At 44.5% G+C, this 13,507-nt stretch overlaps 1 protein-coding gene across 6 annotated transcripts in view; it reads right to left on the bottom strand.

The window, feature by feature from the left end:
• SPATS2L (spermatogenesis associated serine rich 2 like) overlaps window positions 1–13,507 on the bottom strand; it is a 146,112-nt gene that overhangs the window by 24,967 nt on the left and 107,638 nt on the right. For 5 of the 6 annotated variants that reach the window (XM_036319015.1, XM_036319014.1, XM_036319013.1 and 2 more), the window contains 2 exons: window positions 6,081–6,284; window positions 4,565–4,700 (listed from right to left, as the gene is read on the bottom strand). In XM_036319015.1, coding sequence (XP_036174908.1) covers window positions 4,565–4,700; window positions 6,081–6,284 — 340 coding nt within the window. The remainder of the gene's footprint in view (window positions 1–4,564; window positions 4,701–6,080; window positions 6,285–13,507) is intronic. The other variant, XM_036319018.1, reaches the window with a different exon arrangement.

The raw sequence follows: 13,507 nt of genomic DNA, 5'->3' as shown, positions 1-13,507 counted from the left end.
CCCAGGCTGTGTCCACCAAGGGTTTGACAGTATTTGGGGACCAGGAGCAGGGCCCGGGAATGCGGGTCAGAGGGCTGCAGAGCTTGTCCCCTTGGGGTGGGGGGCCTTCCCAAGCTCCCAGCCCAGAAAGAGGACAAACAGTTGGGTGTCACAGTGGTGACACTGGTCTGCTGACCACCAGGGCGGGCCATGTGCGTTTGCTGGGCTCCAGCCGGGGCTCCCGGGCAGATGAGGCGTGAGGGAGGCCGAAGAAGATGGTCGGAGCTCAATATGGCCTTTCCTGCAGCCCGAAGTTCTCATGCTCAGAGTTATTCGTTTGATTGGTGGTGAGCCTCAGCAGATTTGGTTAACATTTGTTAACATGCAAATATGTCACTTTGAGGGGCAACACCTGGGCACCGAAAGGATGATATTATCAGTGACTCAAAAATGAGAGTTAAGGGTGAAAAAGAAAGGAGAAGGGGAACGGGCCCCCTGGGAGGTCCTGCTCTGGAGTGCTTGGTGTGGGGCGAGGAGCCCTGGCCTGCAGGGGCAGCGGAAGGTCCCCCCGCCCCCCGCCCCCACCGCCTGACCTCCCTGAGGGAGGAAACTGCAAGATGGGGAGAAGGGGGAGTGGGCAGGGCCAGGGGCCAGGGGAGTGGAGACTCCGGATCCACTTCCACTTCTCGTTGAGCAGACCTGGCGCTGCTTCAGGAAAAAGTCAACGTGCGTACAGAGGGAGTTCTGCCCCTGTGCACAGAAGGCCTGTTGCGACGGCCCCTTCCTATCTGAGCCCGAGGCGGCCTAAGCTGTGGTCCCTCCAGCTCCCACTCTCCACCCTTCCCCACCCAGCACACACTCCACCCCTGCTGTTAATCAGACGTCTACGGCTCTGCCTTGGAATGCTGCCTCCCCCAGCACACGGCAGTGATCAGCATCGCTCTCCTTCCTCGGTGCTTTGTGAATTCCGTGTTTTATTGCTCATTTTAAGCCTTCGCCATCCACGTGTACATGCACACACACACACAGACACACACACAGACACACACACACACACACACAGATTTGCCACGAGAAGCTGGACTCATTCGCACACAGAACGATTACATCTGGCAGCTATAATTCCGAAGAATGAATATTTTCCAGTTGTGGTAGGGGGCCCAGAGTACAGACAAGAAACCAGCTGTTTCATGTTAGTGCCTGATGGGACTTCTCACACAGAGGCTCCTGCTGCAACATTCACTTCCTGTCAAGAGGATTTGTGAGAGCTCTAGGCGTCCCTGTTCCCCTCTCACATCCCCAGTTCCTCCTGGGGGAGTAGCAGTGACCCATGCAAGGTCCCTATGCAACTGTGTCCGGGTTCAAGGCCAACTCTGATATCAGAATCCAGCAACTCAGTGGATTTCTCCCCTGACGGTATTGAATGAGGTACTGTTCACAAGCAGACTGGGAAAGGTAAGCATTGAGTCCATCTGACTCAGCTGTGTGGTCACTTGGTCCTGAGCATGTGCCGACAGGTGGCTTCTCCCAGCCTCACAACATCACCATTCCCGTGGCTTCCAGCAGGATTCAGGGGGATTTAGTCAGGCAGGATGCACCCCTGAAGCTGGCACTCTGGTAACAAAGTGAATGTCTAGAATTTGTTTCTAAACTAAACAGCGCCGCTGAGAGCTCCACGTCCCTCGTGCACCGGGTGAGCTGCCGTCTGTCTCGGAAACTTTCCAGAACCCTCCAGAGGACTTGCCCCACAGAAATCCCGAGGTTTCGATTGTGTTAAACGAACGGGGCCGCATTCAAATTTCTCGCTCATGCCTATTGTTCATGAATTCATCACCAACAGAAAAGTTTAATTTTTAAAAAACATTTAAACTGCCTTCTTCAGTCCTGTGACCCGCTATTTTTCAAAAGCACCACAATCCCCAAAATCCATCCCTCAGGAAAGGAGAGGCAGGCTTCGTTCAGGCGCATCACCGCGGCGGCTGGGCTGCGGGCCGGCCTGGACCAGCGCCAACGTCTCTCCATTTGGCAGAAATGCGTGAAAGTGGTTGATTAAAAAACACGTTGGTTTTACTTTAACATGTACGTTATGCTTTGGGATCGTTTTTTTAAAGGTGAGATCAGAAAATAAGTGGGCGCTTACTCACCCTGTAGCACCAGCACACAGAAAATGGGTGCTCTACATTCCTTCCTCTCCAGTTTGGAGGAAAAGTGCTGTTTTGTCCCGTAGGTGACTTTTAAACGGCAGCACTGCTTGGCGGAGCTCACTCAGAAGGGAGCCTCCCCCACCACCCCAGCTTAAAACACAATGTGAGTTACAAGCAGAGAAAAGATATACAACTTCCCCTGGCGCTGACTTTCCTGGCCCCAAGCTTTTAGCTCTGAGGCGTGAAACACTCCAAGAATCTCAAGATGTTATAAATCTCAAGCTGTCCCGTGACCCATGTGATGTTCATTTTACTAAGGAAATAAAGTAAAACAATAAAAATAAAAGTACGCCGAGCAGCTGGAGGAGAGAGAGGTAATTCGAGGTCATTGCTACACTTTGTCAATTAGTGTGTGAGTCACTCAGACGGAAGGTAGAACAGGGGCCTCAGAGGGAGCATTTACTCTAAAATGCCGCACAAAAGGAGAAGACAGAGGGTTTCTCTGAGCAGCCGGCTAATGCCCCCAGACAGCGGAGGGCCACGTCCGAGTCCTAGCGCCCCCCACCCCTGTCCCCCCACCCCGCCCCCGGGCCACTCGGCCCACAGCCTTTCTGCCTCCCCTCCAGCTGCTTCATGCCACAACACCGAGATGCTACAGCCCATAAAGCTTACAACGCTTACTAGCTGGCCCTTCACAGACAAAGTTTGCTGACTTGGGCTCGAGAGAACAGGCCTGGAAGTTGAGTGCGCTTTAAATATCGGGGTAACTTAAGGATAGATTGGAAAATGTAAGAGCCAACAATAATAAGCGTAACATCTTTCACTTGAGAGCCCCTATCTTCTCTCATGGTTTCAAGCATATTCTTGGAGTTTGCCTTTAACAAGTAGGTTATAATCTGATCAAACAGAGCAGTGGTCCTTGAGGGTCCCGATGCCGAGACTGGGGGAGAGGGAAGGGTTCCTCATTGAAGGACAACCCAAGGGCGTGGGTGTCTTTGAAGGGTTCTTATACTAGTACTAGAGGCCCGATGCATGAAATCTGTGCAAGAGTAGGCCTTCCTTCCCCTGGCTGCCAGCAGGCACCCAGGACCTGGGCTTCCCTCTGGCTCCAGCTCCGTCTGGAAGGATGTCCGTAATGATGTCTGGTCTAATTAGCATATTACCATTTATTATTATAGATTACCTTGGGATCTTGTATTATATGTAGCTGATAGTTTAAAATTCAAGGATTTATTAGGTTATTGTTAAGTGTAATTAATCCTTAGTTTTACACAACTCAACCACTAGCTAAAAAGCACACCAGAGGCCAAAAAAAGGACTTGGAATAGAAAAAATATGCAGAAGATGTGACCAGAAGCTGCTCCATGGAGAGATCATGCCTGAGAAGGAAGCCAAGAATAAGCAGAACCAGGAGGTTGTGGGAGACAGCGAGAGAGGAAAGGAGAGGCAGAGGGAGGAGAAGAGGGAGGGAGGGGTACAGACAGAAACAACATGATTTGGGCTTAGAACCAAATTTGCCTAAAGCAGTGGTCAGCAAATGGCGGCTCTCGAGCCACATGCGGCTCTTTGGCCCCTTGAGTGTGGCTCTTCCACAAAATACCACGTGTGGGCGCGCATGTACAGTGCAATTGAAACTTCGTGGCCCACACGCCAAAGTCGGTATTTTGTGGAAGAGCCACACTCAAGGGCCAAAGAGCCGCATGTGGCTTCCGAGCCACTGTTGGCCGACCACTGGCCTAAAGGAATCTCCTGGTGTTTTCATGTACATTGGCCAATAAATTCTATTTGTCTTTAACTAGTGTGACTTGGGTCACTCAAAACTGGAAGGGTTCTGGCTGACCCACTGAGAAGATTTTCTTCCTGATAAAAACCCAACCTTTTCCAACAGATACTTCCTTCCAACTGTGGACACGAGCTACAGTGCAGGACTCAAAGCAGTGTCTCCCAACAAACCCGCTGCAGAGCAAGGCAGGGCAACCCCACACGGCGCCCCATTTAATTCCAGTCTCAGAGCCCCCAGGGCGGGCCTCTCACTCTGCTTGCATAGGATGCTTCTGAGTTTTGTTCAGAGAGTTGTCCTTTTAAAAGGACGAGGCTGGAAAAGACTTTTCTTAGCAGCATGCGTGCTACTGGCTTTCCAGAGATTTGTCAAAAATGCCACTGGTTGAGGTTTTGTTCTTTGTTGTGCTCTACCTCATCCACGCACTTCCACTTCCGGGCCAACCTCAAACGCCAGTGAATTAGGTGCATCAGGTTTCTTTTTATTCAAACACGTTCTCCTCTTTTCCTTCCCAAGACACATGCCTCTGCCTGCAGGGCTTAAAAAAAACCCTGCTGAAGAGTGGCCCTGGGCTGTTTGTATATTAGATAAACAGCCTTCTCCTTCCGGGGCTCTACCTACAGAAACAGCCCTGGGTGCAGGTTCCCGGCCGCTGACTCACCAGTTGTGCAGCTCAGCAAAGGCGGCCTTGATCTTCTTCACCGAGCTGTCCACCTCCTCCTTGATCATCACGCGGTACCTGGTTAGAGACACGGTGCAGCGTTGCAAGTCCTTCACCGACTTCTCAATATTTGGGCCTAAAATGAATGTCAAGAAAAAAAATGTTTGTTTTTTAATTTGAGCACTTTATCTTTGTGAGCTGAACAATAACAACAAAATCGAACTAACGTACCACCAACACCACCCCCTACCAACGAAAAGATATTTTTTTTTGTTTCTCAATGAAAAAAAATAAAAAAGTTCTGCGAAGAGGTTGTTTGTAACCTGGGGATTTAAGAACCGAGAGCGGGTGGTTTGTAGGGAGACTGCTGAGATTCCACTAGTGGGTCCTCTGACTGGGCCATTCTGGGCACATGTGTCTCCTCTGCTCTTCGGAAATGTCCTGATCATGTATGTTCCATTACACATGGCAGTTTCTTGGAGTGGGATGTGTCTAGAGCAGCGGTTCTCAACCTTCCTAATGCCGCGACCCTTTAATACAGTTCCTCATGCTGTGGTGACCCCCAATTTCATTGTTACAAATTGAACATAATTAAAGCATAGTGATTAATCACAAAAACAATATGTAATTATATATGTGTTTTCCGATGGTCTTAGGCGACCCCTGTGAAAGGGTCGTTTGACCCCCAAAGGGGTAGGGACCCACAGGTTGAGAACCGCTGGTCTAGAGACTGTCTGTGCTGCTGTCAGGTTCGGATTCTCACTGTGAACACCGCTCTGCGCTCTGCGTGGCTACGCCTGCGGGCTTTTCAGGAGGAAATGACTTAGAGGCTGGGAGAGGTACAAACAGCGAGAGAGGCCAGAGCAGCGGTGCCAGGCACGCTGGCCCGGGCCCCGTCAGTGCGGGCCAGGCCTGTAATTACAGCAGCACTTAAGCGGCTCCGTGGGTGCCAATCTTGCCCGATTTCCTGAAACCGTCACCAGGGCTGACAGATAGTGCAAAACAAACCGGCAAATTGTACGTATCCCAACAAGGGCATATTTCTTGGAAGAAAGCAATCTCCCTCAAGAAAAGTGAGAAAGCACATCAAACCAAAGCCAAGGAAATCAGATCTAACTGAGGCTGGATGAGAAGAATATTATTTAATCTTCTGGGAGTCAGAAGGAAGTGATTTAGCCCCTTTCATTTTGAATACCAGTTAAGTGTAAAGGATCTGGCACTAACATCTGCTTCATGAGACAGCAGGGCAGAAAGTATCTGCAAATTTATCCATAACCACAAAGGGAGGAATGGTCTCAGGGAGGCAGAGAAGAGGGATGTAATTCCATTTACGCCCTTTGACTGACATGGGCGGAATCACATCTGCCTCGCAGTGTGTGTGGGTCACAGAAAGAAACGCAATTTCAGGTGCATCTCCCTTCCACGAAGCAGCATCTCTGGGACCATCCTGTCACCCTGGCGCTTTTCTCTGTGTGTCAAAGACGTTGAATCATTGGTGCAAAAGAAACCACTTTACCTCTTTTCTTTGCCAGCTCATCTGGCTTTATTTCAAGATGAGCTGCGGGGGCATTGGAATTAACAGGAGTTTTTGCATGAGGCTTGCTTGGGTTACAAGGCTGCTCAGCTGACCACTGCAGGCCATCTGACCTCTCGGGTGTTCCGGGTATAGGTTTGGGGTTCCCATCTAAGGACAGTTTCTGTTGCAGTGGTCTGTTGCCTTCTGTAAGAAAACACCAAATAATGACTGTGGCGGGATCAACTGGAAACATGGATGATAAGGTGATGGGGGGAGGCTACGATTTATTTTTGGTTTGTTTCCATGCTGACAATAATGCCTTTCATTGCAAACAGTCAAAAGACTGTTTTAGCAGAGTCCCCAGAAGATTAGAGAATATACTAGAAATAGAAAGAACGTTGTACTTGGAGTCAGAAGCCCCGGGGGGCGTTTTGGCTCTGGTAATTACCCGCAGGGTGACCTGGGCAGCCACTTACCATCTCTGAGCCTTAGTTTCCTCACCCAGAAAAGTTATTCGGAGGCTCCCATGGATACATGAGAAGATCAGGAGGTTGCTTGTTTGTTTTTCTCATTCAGTAAAGGCTTAGATGTCTCTGAGTTATGATTTCATATCGAGGCTATAAAATGCAGTCCTCCTGTCTCTAAGAGCTACATCAATGTCTCGTGGTATTTTATTCTGAATTAATGAAGGCGGGAGAGTGATTGGAGAGAGGGCAAGAATGAAGTGACAACAGGTATTACAATCATTTCATCTAATTTACGGGGGGACTAAATCAGGAAACATCATCGTAATATCTCAACTATATTTAAAAGCCAGGGCGTCCGATGCTCTCTGGAGCTCTGATAGTTGCTGCCATAAATTAGCAGCACGTTGCTTTCGGCATCTTTTAAAGGTAGGCTCCCATTTAGTTATTGCTGGAGTGAATTAAACGGCACCTTAGTGGCCTGAAAAGGAAATGGATCACCCTTAACATCTTACAATCAGAGAGAGCTCTGGGGGTGGAAAAAGGGGGAGCCAGTGTGCTTTTGAAGGCCAGGTTCTTGGGGAGAGCTGGGTGTCATGGGGAGAGTGCAGGTTGGGATCCCCGAGACCCATGTTCTGATCTTCCCTAGGGCCCGATGGCCCTGTAGGAAGGACCTCACTTTTCTGGCCGACTAGGGTTCACACTCACACAGAAAACATCATCATCTCAGCGAAGCCCAGCCCCCTTTCAGATAGTCACCCCGCCTCCCTTCTCGACTCCCACAGGGCCTCGTAAAAACTTAGCGTGCGGTGTTTGAACACAGTACTTACATGTCTGCCCTTGCCTTTGCCTTGAAGAGGCTGTGACGTCCTTGAAGGCAAATACTAAAATATGACACATTTTTGAAGCCCCAGTACTTGTGTCTGGCTCAATAGCTATCTGTAAAACTGACTGAATTAAATGATTTCATAGGAAAAAGAAAAAAGAAAAAAAAAACCACCAAAAAATAAAAACCAGGTTTCCTGACACTGTCACAAACCTAGAGGCAGCACCGGAAAGTGCAAAAGAATCTGATCTGGGTCCTAGTCCGCTTGACTTTAGACATTAGCCCTTGACTTTAGACTTATGAGACGTGTGAAGTTGAATCCATCATTCATAACTTCCATATCAAGAAAGCACAACATATGCTCGATGGGCTGAATAGTGAGTACTCTTTAAAATGTACCTAAAGGGAAATTACAGTTCACAAGGAAACGTGCAACAAAGCTAGTAAACATAGTAATTAAGTACTGAAGACAGCATTTCCTCCAGCAATGAAACAGTTAATAGCATCCCCAGAAGATTAGAGGATGTACCAGAAATGGAAAGAAACTCATACTTTAGAAGGACCTGGGTGGGTGTATTGCTCTGGGAATCACTTGCAGGATGACCCTGGGCAAGACACTGACCATCAATCAGGTAGTCGCCTGCGGTAGTTTTCTCACCCGGAAGGGTTCTGAGGGGGCCGCAGTTACACTGAAGTGGAAGCCCACTGAGGGCAGTGCTTGTCAAACTTGCGTGCTCACGAGAACCCCAGGGGTTCCGATTCAGCAGGGGCCCGGGATTCTACCCGCAGGTGATTCTGTTGGGGTGAAGATGGGCGGCACCACCCACCTGGAGGAGATCTGCTCTGAAAGATGAAAAACTAATTTTTTTATAAAAAAGCTAATTTTTTGATGAGCCTGTAACTGTTTTGTTAACACGGTGATTAAGTACAGGCTGGTTCCAACTCCTTCCCTCTCTAAAGATTCAGCCTCAAAGAAATATTATAAATTGAGAACCTGATATATATCCTAATGTGAACAGTATAGTAAACTAGTCTTGTTCTTAAAAATAAGGGTTTTTTTATGATAGCCTGATGGAAATAACAACTGAAGGGAAAAAAATTATTCAGTTGAATGCAAAAGATTTTAAGCTTAAGGCAAGCTTGCAAATGAGCACAGGCTCATTAACCTAGAGCTGAAAATACTGTTTGTGTGTCAGAGAACTGATATGCGGACAATGGCTCATTTCACCATCCACCCAACATACATTTATTGAGAAATTTGAGTAGCAGTATTTTTTTTTTTTTTTGGAGGAGGGTCCTGGAAAACTGTCTCAGTATGGGTGGGATCACTGAACATTGGGACGATCTGAAGTTCTCAGATACTCAGGACTACTGGAATAGAGTACTGCTTGCACATTGGCTATACAGGTCTGTTTCCAAATGTAGTAATGAAGTTCTTTCAGATGAAAACTGGTAGAGACTTATTCAGCTATAACAGAATTAGGTGCATCTTGACCACAAATCCTGATATTTCTAACAATTGGGATAAATGGGAGTTCTCTCCTGGATGTAGAGGTTTTCCTCTAACATTACAGGCCAGAAGTAGCACCAATTCTCTGACTTTCTGGAATCCACTTGCAAATTTCAATAGACTGTAGCTGATTCAGAGCTGACTCATAATACTGTCTAATAAGGTAGCCACCAGCACAGGTGACTGCTGAACACATAAAATGTGGCTGGTCTGAACTGAGATGTGCTAGTAAGTGTAAAATACGCACTAAAACTTGAAGACTCAGTACAGAAAAATATCTTTGATAACTTAAAAAAACTGATCACAGGTCAAAATGATAATATTTTGGGTACATTAAGTTAGACAAAATATGTTATCCAATTTAATTCACCTGTTTCTTTTTATTTTTTAAATGTAGATACTAGTATTTCTATTTTTTGTATTTGTCTTAAAATTTTCTAGATAGGCAATAATGACATCTGCAAATGAAGTTTGACTTTTCTTCCCAATCTTGCCCTGTTGGACTGGCTAAGAATGCTAGTACAATGTAGAATCATCATCCTTGCATTGATTTTGATCTTAGGGAAATTGCATTCAATATTTTATTATTATGATATTAGCTGTAGATTTTTCACGTTTATCAGTAAGTTCTCTTATATTTGTAATTTGCTGGGAGTTTTTATTTTGTCAAGTGATTTTATTTTGCTTCGAGATAATCCTTTTGTTCTCCTTTATTTTGATAATATAGTAAGACACATTGATTGGTTTTTAAATGTTAAGTCAATGTTACATCCTTGAGAAAAAGCACACTTGTTCATGATGTACTATAAATATAATAAATATAAATATAAAATTGTACTTCAATTTTCTAATATTTTGTTGAGAATTTTGCTTCTTTATTCATGACCAGTATCATTCTGTAATTTTTCTTGTAATGACTTTGCCAGGTTTTGATAAGGTTATGTTGGCCTCATTAAATGTGTTGAGAAGTATCCCATTCTTCTGGTTTCTCTCTTCTAAAAATCTTTTCTCTCTGTTCTTCAGTTTGGATAGCTTCTTTTGACTTGTCCTAAAGTTCACTGCTCCTTTCTTCTTCATTGTCTAAATTGCTGTCAAGTACATCTGATGACTTAAAAGATTTTTTTTCAGATATTGTACTTTTTTTTTAAACTTATCTTTATTGATTTCAGAGCAGAAGGGAGAGGGAGAAAGAGATAGAAACATCAATAATGAGAGAGAATCATTGACTGGCTGCCTCCTGCATGCCCCCTACTGGGTATCAAGCCCACAACCTGAACAGGTACCCTGGACCGGAAGCAAACCTGGGGCCCTTCAGTCCACAGGCCGACACGCTATCCACTGAGCCAAATCAGCCAGGGCCTGATATTGTACTTTTTAGTTCTAGGATTTCCATTTCAATATTCCTTTCTCTCCTGAAAGTCTCCTTCTCTTCACCCTTTATATCCATCTCCTTTTTTTCTGTAATTTTTTTGGCATATTTATAAAACTTGTCTGACTAAAATAGCTGGGTTATCTATGGATCTGTTTCTGTGATTAACTTTTCTCTTTATTATAAGTCAAATTTTCTTGCTTCTTCCCACATAAAGTAATTTTTTTTTTTAAAAAAATATTGATTTTTAGCAAGAGGAAGGAAGAGAAAGAAACATTGATGTGAGAGGAACACCAATTGGTTGCTCCTGCATGCACCCTGACTGGGGATCAAACCCCCACCTTTTGGTGTACAGGATGACACTCTAACCAGCTGAGCCACACCAGCCAGGGCCCATGAATAGTAATTTTTAAAACTGGGTATTGAACATTGTGGATGACACATTGAGAAATGTTGGATTTTGTTACTTTCCTCAAGATAGTTTGATTTTGTTCTAATAGGTCATTAAAATACTAGGTCATGTTCCATTTTCTTCCCCTGATAGATAGATAGATATATATATATATATATATATATATATATATATATATTTTTTTTTTTTTTTTGTCTTGAAGGTAAATATTAGGCATTTTATAGAACAAGCTGGAGTAGGAGAGATTGTATGGAGATAGTGGATTGTTTCTTAAAATACCTTCAATTGCCCTGTTTTATACCTCTGCTCAAGCTGGCCCTCCATCCTATCTGCTGACCCTCAATCCAGAGCTTCTCCGTTTTCTGCTGGACAGTCATACTCCTCCCTGCCCAAGCTCCCTCATAATTCTGTGCTGTAGCTTCATTTGTCAATCCTCTTCCATCTCCTTGTCCTCTTCTATTAACCCGGGCCCACCTTTCCTTTTTTCTTCACTATTGTAGATTTCTACATCCAAAAAGTCAGTGCAGTTTGTGATGAAGAAGATATAAATTCATGCTTTTATTTTCTTAAAAAAGTTATTGATATGCATTGCTGAATTATTTTCCAGTCAATTGGTACCCATTTACACTCAGCTGTACATGCATGCAATTGTTCTCAGAATTAACTCTTCAATACTGAGGACTTTCAATTTTCTAGTTACTAAAACTTGTGTAATTTAATTTGTTCTTAACTTGATTTATTTTACACAGCAAAACGTAAATGGTGGCTGTTGTTTTTTGTTAACATCACCAAAGAAAACAAATATTCCTCTGGGGAGAAATATATGAACTTGGATTCAAAGACTTTCATAATATATGTACAGCCATGTATGTGTTCAGATTTCAAAGTTTCTGTAAACACATATTTTCTCTTTAGTTTTTACTTTTTAGTGAAAGCTTTATGTACTTCTAAGTAGACTGAAAGATGTATACATAAAATTCGAATCTAACCTTAAGAAATGTATTGAATATAGAGTACTTCTAAAATAATTATTTTAACCAATTGTGTTAAAATGGTTTCATAGCCTCCCATACACATAATTTCAGCAAAGCACTTCGTTTGATAATGATTAACTTAGTATATAAATCAAACCACCCCACAAACAAGTGAAGAATCTAAGCCTTAAGGAAAATAGACCAGGAAGAACATTTGGGAAAATTGGACCCTAACACCATCATGTGCTTTAAATGGGGCCTTAGAAATAAAAATGATCCTTGGCACTGCTTTTGGTAAAAGTAAATCTTGATCTGCCCTTTGTCCGACTTTGTACTTGGATGCAGGAAGAATCTTGATTGCATTATGTAAAAGATCTCAGTTGCGCTGTTATTAAAAATTCTGAAGCCCAGAAAAAAGTACTCCAAGGCTTAAAGTAGTCATTCTGTACTAAGTTTAAACCAAACTCCCAAACGCCTGAGCTATCTGCTGACGGGCAGCGCTGTCCCACTCGACAGCGCTATATTTACAGCCTGAATGATGATGCCCTGGGCGGTATTTTTCACGTAGGAAGTCACACTAACACCCCCCCAGCCACCTGTATATCTCTTAATCTGACGCCACCTCCCAGAAAACAATTCTGTTGAAAACTTTTAAAAAGAGAGATCTTGAATGTCAAGGTGTTATAAAAAGATAAAACACCTGCTGGGCATGTTCACAGCCTGCTGCCCAGCTGGGCACTCCGGGCAGGCGGGATTGAGCCAGTTTCACTAATGGAAAGCTTGAGAAATGCTCCCCGCTAGCAGAATGGAGATTTCTTTTAGGCTTATACTTCGAAACCACTCAAGTACAGACTATCATTATACGGCTTTGTTATGATGACTTTCCCCCTACTTGCCCTTCCTTCCTTCCTTCCTTCCTTCCTTCCTTCCTTCCTTCCTTCCTTCCTTCCTTCCTTCCTTCCTTCCTCCCTCCCTCCCTCCCTCCCTCCCTTCCTCCCTCCCTCCCTTCCTCCCTTCCTTTCTATATTTGTTTATTGAATTTATTGGGGGTGACAGCAGTTAATAAAATTACATAGGTTTCAGGTGTATAATTCTATAACACATCATCTGTATATTGTATTGTGTGTTCACCACCCCAAGTCAAGTCTTCTCCCACCATCACTTATTTTGCGACAGCGTGCACGGACCTGGAGAGCATTATGCTAAGTAAAAGAAATCCGTCAGAGAAGGACAAGTTCCATATGATTTCACTTATATGTGGAATCTAATAAACAAAATAAACTAGCAAAATAGAAACAGACTAATAGGTACAGAGAACAGACTGACAGCTGTCAGAGAGGGAGTTGGGGGACTGTGTGAAAAGGGTGAAGGGATTAAGAAAAAACACCTCAATGACACAGACAACAGTATGGTGATTACCAGAGGGTAAGGCAGGTGGGGGAAGATAGAAGAGAGTAAAAAGGGTAAATGGGGAGATAGAAGAGGGTAAAGGACAATTGACTTGAACACACAATATCATTTTTCAGTTATGCATCATTTAGGAGTTAGGAAGCCCAGGCTTTAGCAATAGCTCTCCAATGCATGCATAAAAGTATATGAATTTGTGTTAGGTGTTTGCAAACTAAAGAGAGTTACCCCAGGGTAACCCCAGGTTATCGTCTCAGCTTCTTAACTTGGGGGGCCTTGGTTTCCTGAGCTATAAAATGAGGGCGTGAGATTAAAGGATCGCTCCCATCCTCTCTGGTTCCAAGGGTCTACTGAAAATAGAGGGCAGAATGTCCAGGACCTAACACTCGCTTGTGAAATAGCGGTTCGAGGTCTGTGGATTGCCAGCAGATTGGACAAACATTTTAAAGTCATCTGACAGACTTG

This window comes from Myotis myotis, unplaced genomic scaffold (genome assembly GCF_014108235.1).
Source record: "Myotis myotis isolate mMyoMyo1 unplaced genomic scaffold, mMyoMyo1.p scaffold_m19_p_8, whole genome shotgun sequence".
NCBI lineage: Eukaryota > Metazoa > Chordata > Mammalia > Chiroptera > Vespertilionidae > Myotis > Myotis myotis.
This window is presented reverse-complemented; position numbering and strand designations above follow the sequence as displayed.